The 13,804-nt window shown below is 41.5% G+C and overlaps 1 protein-coding gene across 10 annotated transcripts in view; it reads left to right on the forward strand.

Annotated features, from left to right (window-relative positions):
• LOC131419501 (Fanconi anemia group D2 protein) overlaps window positions 1-13,804 on the forward strand; it is a 53,533-nt gene that overhangs the window by 30,234 nt on the left and 9,495 nt on the right. For 8 of the 10 annotated variants that reach the window (XR_009223270.1, XM_058564698.1, XM_058564681.1 and 5 more), the window contains 11 exons: window positions 114-229; window positions 1,492-1,600; window positions 2,736-2,846; window positions 3,086-3,198; window positions 4,171-4,314; window positions 6,104-6,217; window positions 7,259-7,387; window positions 7,500-7,618; window positions 10,703-10,813; window positions 12,220-12,350; window positions 13,220-13,313. Coding sequence is in view for 9 of the 10 variants with exons in the window: in XM_058564698.1 (XP_058420681.1) it covers window positions 114-229; window positions 1,492-1,600; window positions 2,736-2,846; window positions 3,086-3,198; window positions 4,171-4,314; window positions 6,104-6,217; window positions 7,259-7,387; window positions 7,500-7,618; window positions 10,703-10,813; window positions 12,220-12,350; window positions 13,220-13,313 (1,291 nt within the window). In the remaining variant the exon portion in view is untranslated. Of the gene's footprint in view, window positions 1-113; window positions 230-1,491; window positions 1,601-2,735; window positions 2,847-3,085; window positions 3,199-4,170; window positions 4,315-6,103; window positions 6,218-7,258; window positions 7,388-7,499; window positions 7,619-10,702; window positions 10,814-12,219; window positions 12,351-13,219; window positions 13,314-13,804 lie in introns of those variants that run through there. The other 2 variants (XM_058564740.1, XM_058564759.1) reach the window with 2 other exon arrangements.

A 13,804-nucleotide genomic window follows, 5' to 3' on the forward strand; every position in this document is an offset into this window, starting at 1 on the left:
AAATACGAGTTAAAGGGGAAAATAAGTAGAAGGAGAGCTAGCTCTAGGGACAGCATCCAGGTTCTGTTGACTTGAACTAAAGGGAGTTAGAAATGTTTGTTCTTCTCTTTCAGATTGTCCTGTATTCCTCACTGACCTAGAGCCTGGAGAGAGGCTGGAGTCCATGTCTGTTAAAGAGCATTCGTTCGTGTGTTCACTCATATTTCTTACTCTCAACTGGTTCCGAGAGGTGAGCAGAGTTACTAGGACATTTCACCTATTGTCTGTAGTTCCTCTCAAAAGGAAACTATTTCCTTGGTTCCCACGAGACTCCCTAAAAATTCTCCACTAAGCACTAACCCCTGTGTGCTTCTCTAGCTGTTATGTCCTACCTCTCCCCAATTATATGTACCTTCTGATGTAGCCAATTCAAAATACTTAGAATTCACTTAATATTGCCTATGCTTTATTATCTCCAAGCCTTCTGGTTTATTCTTACTTCTGCCAGGAATAACTTGACCTTCTCCACTGTGAAAATACTGTTCCTCCTTGCATGGGTGTGCACTTAATGTTTCAATTCAGTGAGATCAAGTGAATAGTAGCTTTCCTCTTCCTTTAGAATGTATTTGTGCTTAATGAAATGCACAATAATAATGAAATATAGTGAAAATGATGGTAACATCTTACATCTATACCTCGCTTCCTTTCCCATGTGTATTATTTCAGATAATGTTTGTTCACTTAAATTATCTCTTCTTACCCTCACAATTATATTATGACTTAGGTAGGACAGGTATTATAATCCTTGTTTTACACATGGGGAATTGCAGGTACAGAGAGTTCAACGTTATTAAAATTTATCAAGCACTTACGCTGTGCCAAATGCAGGGCTAATTTCTTTATTTACACTATTTAATCAATATGACAACTGCATTCCCATTTTATAGTTGAAGAAAGAAAAGCTCAGAAAGGTTAATGACTTGGCCAAGGTCACACAGCTAGTAAGTAGCAGAATAGGACTTGTTTCACCCAAGTGTGTGCTCTTTAGCCACTGTACTAGTCTGCCTGCTTACGTAACTAGTAATAAGTAGAACTAGGATTAAAAGTCAGATCTTTGGGCCCGCCCCGTGGCTTAGCAGTTAATTGCACACGCTCCACTGCTGGCGGCCCGGGTTCGGATCCCGGGCACGCACCAACGCACTGCTTCTCCAGCCATGCTGAGGCCGCGTCCCATATACAGCAACTAGAAGGATGTGCAGCTATGACATACAACTATCTACTGGGGCTTTGGGGGAATAAATAAATAAAATTATTTAAAAAAAAAGTCAGATCTTCTGTATTGGCCCAGGGCTTTTTTTTCTCTACAGCACCTTGCTGAGAACACTTTTACGTTACAGACTAAACTCACAGATCCTGCCACTGAATGGCATCTTTTAGCTCTGGATGAATAATACAAACAGGATTAAAATTGGAACAGTTCAAAGTATGAGAATTTAATTTGTACTTTTACAGATTGTAAATGCCTTCTGCCGGCAAACATCACCCGAGATGAAGGGGAAGGTGCTCACCCGGTTAAAGCACATTGTAGAGCTACAGAGAATCCTGGAAAAGTACCTGGCAGGTAAGGGAAGTGTCCTATACTGGTAGGCCTGCTAGGACACAGTGAGGAGGTAAAAAACTTCACTTTTAAGCTAGGCGCAATGATAGCTGTCCCCTACTCATCTGGGACAAGAAAATATATGCTCAACAAAATTTTTTTAAAATGAGTATGTCCATTTTTCTCCCATTGAGATCCCAGCAGAGATCTTGCTGCTGAAGAAAATAAAAAATATAAAACATTGGTTGGGCTTTTGTAAAGTTACTTTGCTTCTTGGGAGATCAAACTCCCACTGCCATTTGCCTACCTGAACATAGTATGAACCAGGAGTAAAGGTGAAGGGCCTCTTAATACTTTCTGACCATTAAGTAGACTTGTCATTTTAAAGTGCTCGCTTAAGGGGCCGGCCCCGTGGCTTAGCGGTTAAGTGCGCGCGCTCTGCTACTGGCGGCCCTAGGTTTGGATCCCGGGCGCACACCGTCGCACCGCTTCTCCGGCCATGCTGAGGCCACGTCCCACATACAGCAACTAGAAGGATGTGCAACTATGACATACAACTATCTACTGGGGCTTTGGGAGGAAAAAAAAAGAAAAAAAGGAGGAGGATTGGCAATAGATGTTAGCTCAGAGCCAGTCTTCCTCAGCAAAAAGAGGAGGATTAGCATGGATGTTAGCTCAGGGCTGATCTTCCTCACAAAATAAATAAAAATAAAAATAAATTTAAAAAAAATTAAAAAATAAATAAATAAAGTGCTCGCTTAATTCTCTGGGGAAAACATGGCGCGTCCCTCAGGGCCTCATCTAAATAATTGTGTATAAAACAAACTTCTGTGTGACCAAATATTGTTAATATTTTTAGATTTTCAATCTTAGTTTATATTTAGTCCTTATCTGCTTAGATATTTTATATCATTATTTAGAATGGTTTTACATTAATTGATCATAATCAATACGATATTTCTATAAGATATCTCTGTCCATTTTGCTATGCCAAAACAATTAATGTCAGGTGACTTGAATGCATCCTATAGGCATTCAGCCATGCTTGGTAGTTCTAGAAACCAGTTTGTAACCAATCAGATGATTGTATTCCAAGTCTAACGGTGGTATATGGTTGGTATACGTTGAGCTTTTATCTGTTCTCTCTTGTCTGTTTCAGTCACCCCAGACTATGTTCCTCCCCTTGCAAACTTTGACGTGGAAACTTTAGATGTAACACCTCATACTAGTACTGCTGTTTCAGCAAAAATCAGAAAACAAGGAAAGATAGGTATGTTCTTTTTTTATTCTATGTCTCCATATGAGCCGCATTGAATTAACCGAAGAGATCACATGCATCAAAGCATCAGTAATTGGAGAGATTATATAATTGAACCCTTTCTTTTGCACAGTTATAAAATTGCCTCCTCTGCCTCCAGGTAATCTTTAGCAGGTTGTTTCCTTAAGGCAGTGATATTTAGCAAACATGATTATTGATTTTTTGAGTCACTCTTCTCTTTTTAACATAAGGAGGAAGGAACCGAAAAGCAGACGGCAGCAAAACATCCTCCCTTGACTCACTTTCAAAGGAGGACAGTTCAGAATGTGACCCTACACCGTCTGATAGAAGTCAGCTGGAAAAGGTATTGGAATGACGGGTGTCCGTGAAGGTGTGTGACAGCCCAGTGAGATTAACAAAGGGCCAGCATTGTTGTCTGCATTTTACAGAGAGAAGAATTAGAGAAGGAGAGGCAGGCGAACTCTCCTAGGCCTTGGAGTGGCCTCTCAGTAGCAGAGTTAGGGTTAGACTCCAAGGCCTTATCACTACCACACACTGTTTTTTCCAGTTATTTTCTTGAGTATTTTACTCCCTTTTTCTCCACGCCAGCAATACTTTGAATTCTCTCGTGGCAATTATCAAATTCCGCTTAGAATGTAGATGTGGATATACTTCTTTTAGCCTCTTTCCCCTTCCAGTCCCAGATTATCAACTTCTTGATGAATCGAGATAACATGAAATGCTTAGTACAGTTTGTGGTCATTAGTAAACAGCAGGTCCCTTTTCCTGTAACTCTGTACCACTCACAGAGTAGGTTTCATGTGTTTGTGAAATTGCCTGAACCACATGGGTCCTAATTATTTCTGTTTTTTAGGTACTGTTTATTGGGTGTTTAGTATGTATAACTCCCCTAATTCTCCTAAAAATCCAAAGTTAGTATTAATATCCACATTTAATGGATGAAGAAAGTAAGATCCAGAGAGGGTGAGTGACTTGCCCAAGGTGACATAGTTAATAAGTGTTTGAACAAGGATTTGAAGTCAGATCTTTCTGACCCCTAAGCTCGTAGTTTTCTGTAGCACACCATAATGCCTTGATTTGTCTAATAGTTCATCCATTGGAAACCTACCAAGGGTCTTGATGTATGACCTATATTCCAGTATTAAATGAGGTCTCTGGAATATTTAGGGACTTTAGTGAAAGGAAGTCAGTGATGTGATGAAAATGTAACTTTTTGCATAAAATGAATGCATAATTGACTTTGAAATCTACACTAAAGATTAGATTTGTATAGAAGCCTTAATTATTTTGTTCATTGCTGCTGCTTTCTCCGCAGGAGTTCAAAGGGAAAGAAGAAAAGACATCAGTGTCACTGCAGAATTACCGAGCTTTTTTCCGAGAGCTGGATATTGAAGTCTTCTCTATTCTGCATTGTGGGCTTGTGACCAAGTTTATCTTAGATACTGAAATGCATACTGAAGTAAGTGACAGTGCTGAGGTCCAGAACTTAATCTTTCACAAAGTTCCTTAGCTCTATTCTTATTTCAAAAAGAACACCATGACATTGAGAGAAATTGGACTCTGGCTTCCAAAGCCTTTATATGTATAACTAATGATGAATGATCATCCTCATCATCTTTATGTTTATAATTCTGAGTTTTTAATAGTATGCTAGGCATTATAAAAAACCATGCTAATGGGGGCCGGCCCGGTGGCGCAAGCGGTTAGGTGTGCGCGCTCCGCTGCGGCGGCCCGGGGTTCGCTGGTTCGGATCCCGGGCGTGCACCGACGCACTGCTTGGTAAGCCATGCTGTGGCGGCGTCCCATATAAAAAAGTGGAGGAAGATAGGCACAGATGTTAGCCCAGGGCCATCTTCCTCAGCAAAAAAAAGAGGAGGATTGGCGGATGTTAGCTCAGGGCTGATCTCACAAAAAAAAAAAAAACCCATGCTAATGATGTGATCCTTACCTTAGGTTACTAGTAATAAGCTATTTAGATTACTTTTGTAGAGCAGCACTGTTCTGGTTTATAGAGATCAATGCTGTTTTCACTTTTTCATGATATTTGTTCAGCATCCATCAGATGCTTTTCGAGGCCTTTTTGTGTTTGGCACTAATCTAGACATTGGCATTTCAGTAGTACATACAGCATGATGCTTGCTTCAAATAGCTCATAATCTAATAAAGGAAGTAGACATAACTAGCAGTACATGCTATATTGATGGTCTGAACCAAGTACAAGTGAAACTCTGAAGAGAGAAGGGTATTTATAATGGAGTTGGAAGTAAAGGACATTTTCACAGAAAAGGTAACTACTTTTGATATGGGATTTCAACAGAGAGTAGAGTTTCTATAGTTTAAAAAAAAATTGAGAAATAGCGCAGATTTTTTACCATAGATTTTTACAAGAATGTAAGCTCCTTCAGAATAGAGATAGTATCCTTTCCCCCCCCAGTCTTTCTACGTCAGCTTGTACTTAGCGATTCTCCATAAATGTATATTGAGTGAACAGTGAGACTTAAAAAGTGAGACTGGGGGGCCAGCCCAGTGGCATAGTGGTTAACTTCACGCACCCTGCTTAGGCAGCCTGGGGTTTGCAGGTTCGGATCCCAAACGTGGACCTACGCACTGCTTATCAAGGCACGCTGTGTCAGGAGTTCCACATATAAAGTAGAGGAAGATGGGCACGGATGTTAGCCCAGGGCCAATCTTCCTCAGCAAAAAGAGGAGGATTGGCAACAGATGTTAGCTCAGGGCTAATCTTCCTCACTAAAAAAAAAAGTGAGAATGTATTTGGCCCATTCTGCTTCTGATAGTGTAATACACTTATAGGGATCCTGCCCAGAGTTAATAGTAGCAAAACATTAGGGAAAAAAAAATAGGAAAGGATTATTTAACAAACAGAAAAAAGCGAAACTCCCTTGAATTAATCATTTTTTATCCCAGGATACTTAAGAAATGCACCTTGGGTCCACAGCTGTAAGGATAGACAGAGGCATTTATTTCTGGAGAAAAAGTATATCTCCTAAAACTATACTGCCTCGAATTCCTATTTTCATAATTTGAAATTTTGTTTTACTTTGGAAATGCTTGACTTTTTGATTTGTTGGCAGGGCACAACAGCCACTTATATGAGGTGGGGAAATGTTCCCCTTTTTTGGTAATGGTCAGATTATTCACCCATTGGGAAGAGTAAACATGACATGTGCTCCTCCAAAAAGATAGCTAGGACATGCTTGGAATTATTCTTTCCTTCCTCCTTGTGACAGGCTACAGAAGTTGTGCAACTTCAGCCCCCTGAGCTGCTTTTCTTGCTAGAAGATCTCTCCCAGAAGGTGGAGAATATGCTGACACCTGTTGCCAGGAGAGTCCCCTTCCTCAAGGTTAGTATAGGCAGAAGCACAAGCGCTGGCCTTGGTGGATTTGGAAACAAGGACGTCTTAGTAGTAACTAAGTTGTTACTTTTCTCTGCATTATGTTTGGGTCTCTGGGCAGCCCCATTGCGAGACCATATTCACCTTGCTTTAGAAAGGAACTTTGAAACAAAGAAAACGAAAAAACCACCCAAAATAGGAAATGTTTTTCTCAATGCCCTGATCATTCTTGAATCCTGTTCTTTGCTTGGGTTTTGGTTTTAACAGCCGCCCAAACTAAGCCCATGTCCAAGCCTCAGTGTAAGTAGTTGGCTGTCTAGAAAAGGCCAAAACCTCGAATGTGTGTATAATGTACAAATGTGCTCATAGCATCTGGTGAAGCAGTTGGATGATGCAGACAACAAAATGTGAAGATTTTAGGTGTAAGCATTTAAACATTAATATATCAGTTACTTGATTCTTTCTTTTTTGTACTCATTATTTTCTCTACATTCTTTTTTTTTTTTTTTGTGAGGAAGATCGGCCCTGTGCTAACATCTGCCGATCCTCCTCTTTTTGCTGAGGAAGACTGGCCCTGGGCTAACGTCCATGCCCATCTTCCTCCACTTTATATGGGACGCCGCCGCAGCATGGTTTGACAAGCGGTGCATTGGTGCGCACCCGGGATCCGAACCGGCGAACCCCTGGCCGCCGCAGCGGAGCGCACGCACTTAACCGCTTGCGCTACCGGGCCAGCCCCTTCTCTACATTCTTGTCAGCCTAAATGATTTCTGTTTTTGTGTGAGCATTATCTCATTAGTAATTATGGATCTATACTTCTCAAACATTGTTTGTACTCTCCAAAAGCAAATCTCTTGGTTATTTGAAGATGGAGCAAGATCCTTCTGTCAGAATATATCCCTCTTTCAGAATAGAGTCTTCAGCAAGCAAACAGTTTCTTCTGTTCATTCCTACCTCGTGGCACAGGTTGGACTAAACTCCATAACAAACTCTTAGTTCCAGAGAAGCTATCCAGTGGTTTCTTCCCCAATAACTCTGAATTTGTTATAGAGTAAAGGAAGCCGGAATATTGGATTCTCACATCTCCATCAGAGATCTGCCCAAGAAATTGCTTATAATATTGTTCAACTGCTCACTCCAATGTGTAACCATCTGGAGAACATTCACAACTATTTTCAGGTCAGAAGCCTATCTTATCATTACAGAGACTTAGAAATCACTAAGGGAAATATTGAAGGGAAACGAAGGCAATTGCTGAAGCAACTGTTCTAAAAGCATTTTTCCCTTTTAGTGCTTAGCTGCTGAGAATCAGGGTGTAGCTGATGGACCAGGAGTGAAAGTTCAGGAGTACCACATTATGTCTTCCAGCTATCAGAGGCTACTGCAGATTTTTCATGGGCTTTTTGCTTGGTGAGTATGTGGCAAGTATGGTAGGTAGAGATAATCGAGTGTGTACTTGCTTTTACTTGACCATGCCAGGACAGAAAGAGAAGGCTCCAAAAGCCTTATGTAAGTATGGCGCTTATTCTTTTTGGAGTCTTTTTGTCTGCATCATTTCATTTGATCTTGCACCCTCTGTGTCTTATGGAGCTGCTCATTTATTAACTCATTGGAAAATTAGGTGACTTGCTATTGGCTAACCTGTAACAAATCTGGCCATCTGATTCTTAGCCAAGTTTGCTGTGGCAAGCTTTCTATAATGCCAGAGAGACAATTACTTAAGTTGCTACTAAACAAGTTGTAGATAAAGTCCAGATTATGTGGTAAAGAGCTGAATACAGTGTGAGCTGGGGACTTTGTTGGAAGCAGTGGGACTTTGTTGGACCCTTGAAGGGTAGATGGCCTTTGGGGAGGTAAAGGAAAGAGTTGGAAGGCACAGCGTCGATGAAAGTAGAAAGAAGGGAGGTGTGTCCCTTAAGTGTTTTTGTTCCTCAGGGCTGGGCGCTGGCCCCTCTGTTCTCATTATACAGGTTTCCTGGGCAATGTCACCCAAGCTTAAATTTTTGCTAAAATTGATCTTCTGAGCTACAGACATTTATATCCAACTGCCTACTCAACACCCTCTTAGATGTGTCATTGACACCTCAGACTCATCACATCCAAAACCGAGTGTGTCATCCTTACCACTGCTCCCTCAGCTTTGCCTGGCTAGGTAAATGGCACCACCAGTTGTCTGAGCCAGAAACCAGGAGTTATTCTTTGTCCCTTCCTCTACTCTCTTCCTTCTCTCTCTCCCACATCCGATCACCAAATCTTGTTGATTTTTATCATCTAGGTAACATCTTGATAGCCATGTGCTCCTCTCCATCTCCACTGTTTCCAGACTCCTGTCATCTCTCGCCTGGACTAGGTTGATTTCGCGGTTGGTCTCTGTCTCCGGTTGCCCCCTCAGTCCGTTCTTCACACAGCCATCAGTGTCTTGCCAATGCAACCCGGTCTTGTCCTGTCCCAGCTTTGGTTTCTGATTGCCCTTAGATTTTTCTTGAGTTCAAACTCTTTTACCTAGCTTCTAAGGCCTTTCATTATCTGACTCCTGATTTCCACTCACTGTCTTGCACTCTGCCCTCCAGCTATACTGAATTAATTTCATGACCCTATATACCTTTCACCTGGAAGGCTTCACGCATACTCATCCTTCTATGAGTATTCCTACCCTCCTTGATCCTCAGTCTTTTCTAACTCACCCTTGAGATCTGGATTTAAACCTCACTTCGTCAGGGGCATCTTCTCTGAACCCGAGGCCAGGTAAGCCTCCTTCCTGCCTCTCTAACCCCCAGTTCTCTCCTAATACTCTGGTATCCTCTTATGATAGAACTTATCACACTTTATTATAATTACTTGTTCATCTGTGTTCCCTGCTAGACTGTGAGCTCCATGAGGGCAGAGACAAGTCACTGTTGTATCCTTAGTACTTAAAAAACAGTGCCTGAAAAAAGATTTCAACAGATGCTTCATCAGGGAGATAGATGGATGGCAAATAAACACAAGCAAAGATGTTCAGTAGTATTAGTTATTAAGGAAATGCAAGTTAAAATCCCTGCATGGCTAAAGTAAAAGGATTTACCTTGCCAAATGTTGGTGAGGATGTGGAGCAACTGGAACTCTTACTTGCTGCTGGTGAACTGTAAAATAGTACACCCACTTTTGAAAACAGTTTAGCAGTTCCCCAAAAAGTTAGACATACATCTACCGTACAACCCAGCCATTCTACTCATAGGTATTTACTCAAGAGAAACGAAAGCATATGTCTACACAAAGTCTTGTGTATGAGTGTTTGTAGCAGCTTTATTTGTAATAGCCCCAAACTGGAAACAACTCAAGTGTCCATCAGCCAGTGAATGGATAAACAAATGGTGGTATATCCATATGGTGGAATACTACATGCAGCAACATGGATGAAAAAAGAATTATACTGAATTAAAAGTAAGACCATAAGAGTATGTAGTATTTGATTCCATTTATATGAAATACTAGAAAAAGCATATGGTGACAGAAAACAGATCAGTGGTTGCCTAGCATTGGGTGGGAGAATGGAGGGAGGGAAGGATTACAAAGGAATACAAAGAAACTTTGAGGGTAATGAATATGTTCCTTATTTTCACTGTGGTGATAGTTTCATGGGTTTATATAGTCAACTGATCAAATTCAACAATTTAAATACATGCAGTTTATTGTATGTCAATTATACCTCAATAAAGCTGTCTAAAAAAAAAAAATAGACCCTCAGAATACATTTGTTGAAAGGAAGAAGGACTACCGCTGGTGATGTGGAAATGTTTCCAGAGGAGTACAAGATCTAGGGGTCAGACAGTGCTAGGCCTCCAAGGTCAGGCAGAAGAATGTGAATGTTGTCCAAGGAAGCAATTTTGGAGTTTTATGATCACAGCTGTGGTATGATGAAAGCGATGTTTTAAGAAAATCCTTTTGGCAGCAGTGTGCAGGACAGATTGGAAAGGGATGCAAAAAGACCAGTCAAAAGGTGTTGCTAGGATCTATGCATGTGATGATGATAAGGGCCTGGCCTAGTGTGACGGGCCGGGCTTGGAAAGGAAGGGACAGTAGTAGAAAAGATAATCTGAAGATAGAATTGAAAAGACTTGACTTATTAATATAGAAGAAGGAATAAACTCTTTATTGAGCGCCTACTGTGGATTACATATCAATTTAGCAAATGGACAAAATTATTCCTGTTTTTTTGGAGAAGACTGAGACCTATCTCTAAAATATAGGGAATGAAGGAGTGCTTTTTTCCCTTGAAAATAAACCTAGGAGGACTTTTAGGTCCTTAAGGAAAGACTATTTCAGGTGCACTTCAGCTTCTAGTCTGACACTCAGAGCTGTGGCTGAATTTGGCACTTGCGTACTTTCAGTATTCTACTTCTTCTTTCTGTTGACTTATGTTGATGGTACAGACTGGAAGCCAGGATCCTCAGATGCTGTCTAAGCACTCTTCCTGAAACTAAGCTAAACCATCTTACCTTGATTTTCCCTTAGGAGTGGATTTTTTCAACCTGAAAATTATAATTTACTGTGTTCAGCCCTCGAGGTCCTTACTAGCCGACTGAAGCAGAAAGAGCCTGACCAGGCCTTGGAGGAACTGCTCAGGTGGGTCAGACTACATATCCCAGAGTGTTGTCCAAAGAAACTCCTAGGAACGAGATTGGCAAGATTACTTGGCAAAACTTGGGTGTCTCTCAGTAGTTGTGAGGGAAATTGCTATTTTTAGCTGCTTTTCCTCAGTTATATGAACTTTCTCACCTAAGTATTCAGATAAATCCTGAAGCATTAGAAACTATTGAACAAATCATACTCAATCTTCATGGATCCTTCATCCTATAAAGCTTGCCTTTTCAAGTAATGATGATGAAAGCACTGACCATCTGTAGTCAGCTCTTGATTATCCAGGGAACTACTCTGTCTCCCAGTAGGGTTAGGTAATTAGGTAGCAACTAGTTATCACTGGTTGCCTGTCTCCTCCCAGTCTTGGAAGAAGAGGAGCCTAGGCTGAGGGCTAGGCAGCGGAGGAGGTGGATGAGAAGGAGATCTAAGGGGCATGGCTCCCAGCCTCCTAGCCCAGCTTCAACCAGAGTAACTTGGTCTTCCTCTCATCTGCCCTGAGAGCCTAGGCTATCACTGGGTCCACAATCAATGCTTGTCATTCCTGCCTGTATGGCAGGAACTTATTTCATTTCAAATACAGTACTTTTAAATTTGTCCTCCTTCTCACCAATCAATCAGGAGTGGACTTTAGTTTTATTTCAACTATGATTTTGGATGAAATTGTGACTCCCCATCTGCCATTACTTCAGTGTGCATTGGAAGCAGACCATATATGGTACATTTATTGAAAGCTTTGCTTTCTGTGCCTTATAATTTCCTTTTAATTTGTCCCTGTGAACCCAGAATTTAAACATTCTCAGTGTGTTGCCTAAGGCCTTAAAGAGCAAATAATTTATCCAGAGTTGCACATATAAGTGTGGCCTAGACTAGTCCTTCGGTATCTTGGTGTACATGACCCCTTCAAGGCCAGCATTCCATCCACTGGGCTCTGTTCTGCCCTGGCTTTCTCCATACCAAGTTAGAGTTCTCTATCAAGGTGTTGAAAGAGGGTTGCAATTAAAGTACCTGAGGGGCCGCCCAGTGGTGCAGCGGTTAAGTGCACGCGCTCTGCTTCAGCAGCCTGGGGTTCACAGGTTCGGATCCCAGGCGTGCACCCATGCATCGCTTGTCAAGCCGTCCTGTGGTGGCGTCCCATATAAAGCAGAAAAAGATGGGCACGGATGTTAGTCCACGGCCAATCTTCCTCAGCAAAAAGAGGAGGATTGGCATCAGATGTTAGCTCAGGGCTGGTCTTCCTCACCAAAAAAAAAAGAAAAGTACAAAAAAAAAAGCACCTGAAAATGAGGAGGATTCTGTTTAGACGACCAAACACTTGAGTGGACTTGGACAACTCAGGGATTTAGACATATCTGTAATACTTGTGATGCTTTTTTTTTCCTGTCTCCTTACAGCCAGAGCTTCCATTACTTGCAGAATTTCCGTCACAGCGTTCCCACTTTCCAGTGTGCTCTTTATCTCATCAAACTTCTGATGGTCCTTTTGGAGAAATCTACAGCCCCTACTCAGAGCAAAGAAAAAATTGGTGATGAGCCCAGATCCTCTCTTCTTTTCTTCATGAATAGGATTAATAACTCAAGCTTGTAAACTTGGGGCTTCCTGGAATCTTGTATATTTTACACGTAAATACCTCCATAACTGTCGATGTGCCCTCTTGCTGTACCAAAGAGGACATTTTCCCAGAAGAGCTATTACTGATCCCTGCTGACATTGCTTAGTCTGAATTTGGTTAGTTCAGTTGGCTAGATAATTTTTTGTTTGGCTTCTGTTTATTTATGTCCTTCCTTTTTTTTTTTCTAAATTATCTGAGACATTTGACTTGACAAAAAGAGACATAAACCATGAGGTGACATCAGTGCAAAGAAAGGCTTGGCCCTATCCCTGATCTTTTTCTTTAACTATCTTTTGCCATAGCTCTTGGAATACAACTCACTTTGTTATATGTCCTAATTGGCAGCACAAACAGAAAGCAAGAAGAAAATGCCAAACAAGCTTTTATTATTCCCCGTTGATTAAAAGGAGAGGGTTTGGTCTGAATGTGTGAGATGGCCACTGCTTATTGGCGTGCCCAAGAGGAAGAAGATTGGCTTTCCCACTGCCCAGCAGCATTCCTTTTCTCTGTGTGCGTCTCTGTAGCTCATGTTTGTGTGTGTGTCAGGATGAGGTGAGAGGGTAAGGATGCTCTGGGTCTTAGACAAGTGGATTTATTTCTGGTAGAAGGGCCAGTGGAGCAGGAACACATGACAGCTCTTTTCAAATTGTCTGTTAGATCAGGAACTTCATTGTAGATATAAAAGAATACTCCTTTTGATCAGCAGTCATCCCCAAAAGCCTGAAAAACAAAGGTGAGGTCCATTTCCAGGCATGAGATGTATTTGTTTGCTTCTCCAACAGCTTCCCTGGCTAGACAATTTCTCTGTCGGGTGTGGCCACATGGAGAGAAAGAGAAGAGCAGCATCCCTAATGACCAGCTCCATATTTTGCTCAGGTGAGATGCTCTGTTTCCTTTCATTTTGCTACTGTTGGGATCCCTCAGCTGGTCAAAGATTGAGAAATTAAATTACCTTCGTTAGGGGGAACTTGGAAGTAATGAAGTAGGTTAGAAGTTAACATAATTTGGAATATGTGGATGGTAAGATCCGCTAGTTCTGTTTTATACTGTCAGCTAGTCCATTATTGTTAAATCAAATCATAGAGGAAGTGGAGGAGTCTGTGGTTGTATCCTGCCTTGTTAACCAATGAGTCAGATATTTATTACCTACTATATTCAAGACACATCCATCACTTCCTAGGTGTCTATTTCCAATTGAGACATCATTTCCTTTACCTCCTGACGAGTATCTGGAATCTTTATTTTATTAAAAATAAATGCTCAGGGCCGGCCCCGTGGCTTAGTGGTTAAGTGCACGCACTCCGCTGCTGGCGGCCCGGGTTTGGATCCCGGGCGTGCACCGACGCACCGCTTCTCCAGCCATGCTG

This window comes from Diceros bicornis, chromosome 2 (genome assembly GCF_020826845.1).
Source record: "Diceros bicornis minor isolate mBicDic1 chromosome 2, mDicBic1.mat.cur, whole genome shotgun sequence".
Lineage (NCBI taxonomy): Eukaryota > Metazoa > Chordata > Mammalia > Perissodactyla > Rhinocerotidae > Diceros > Diceros bicornis.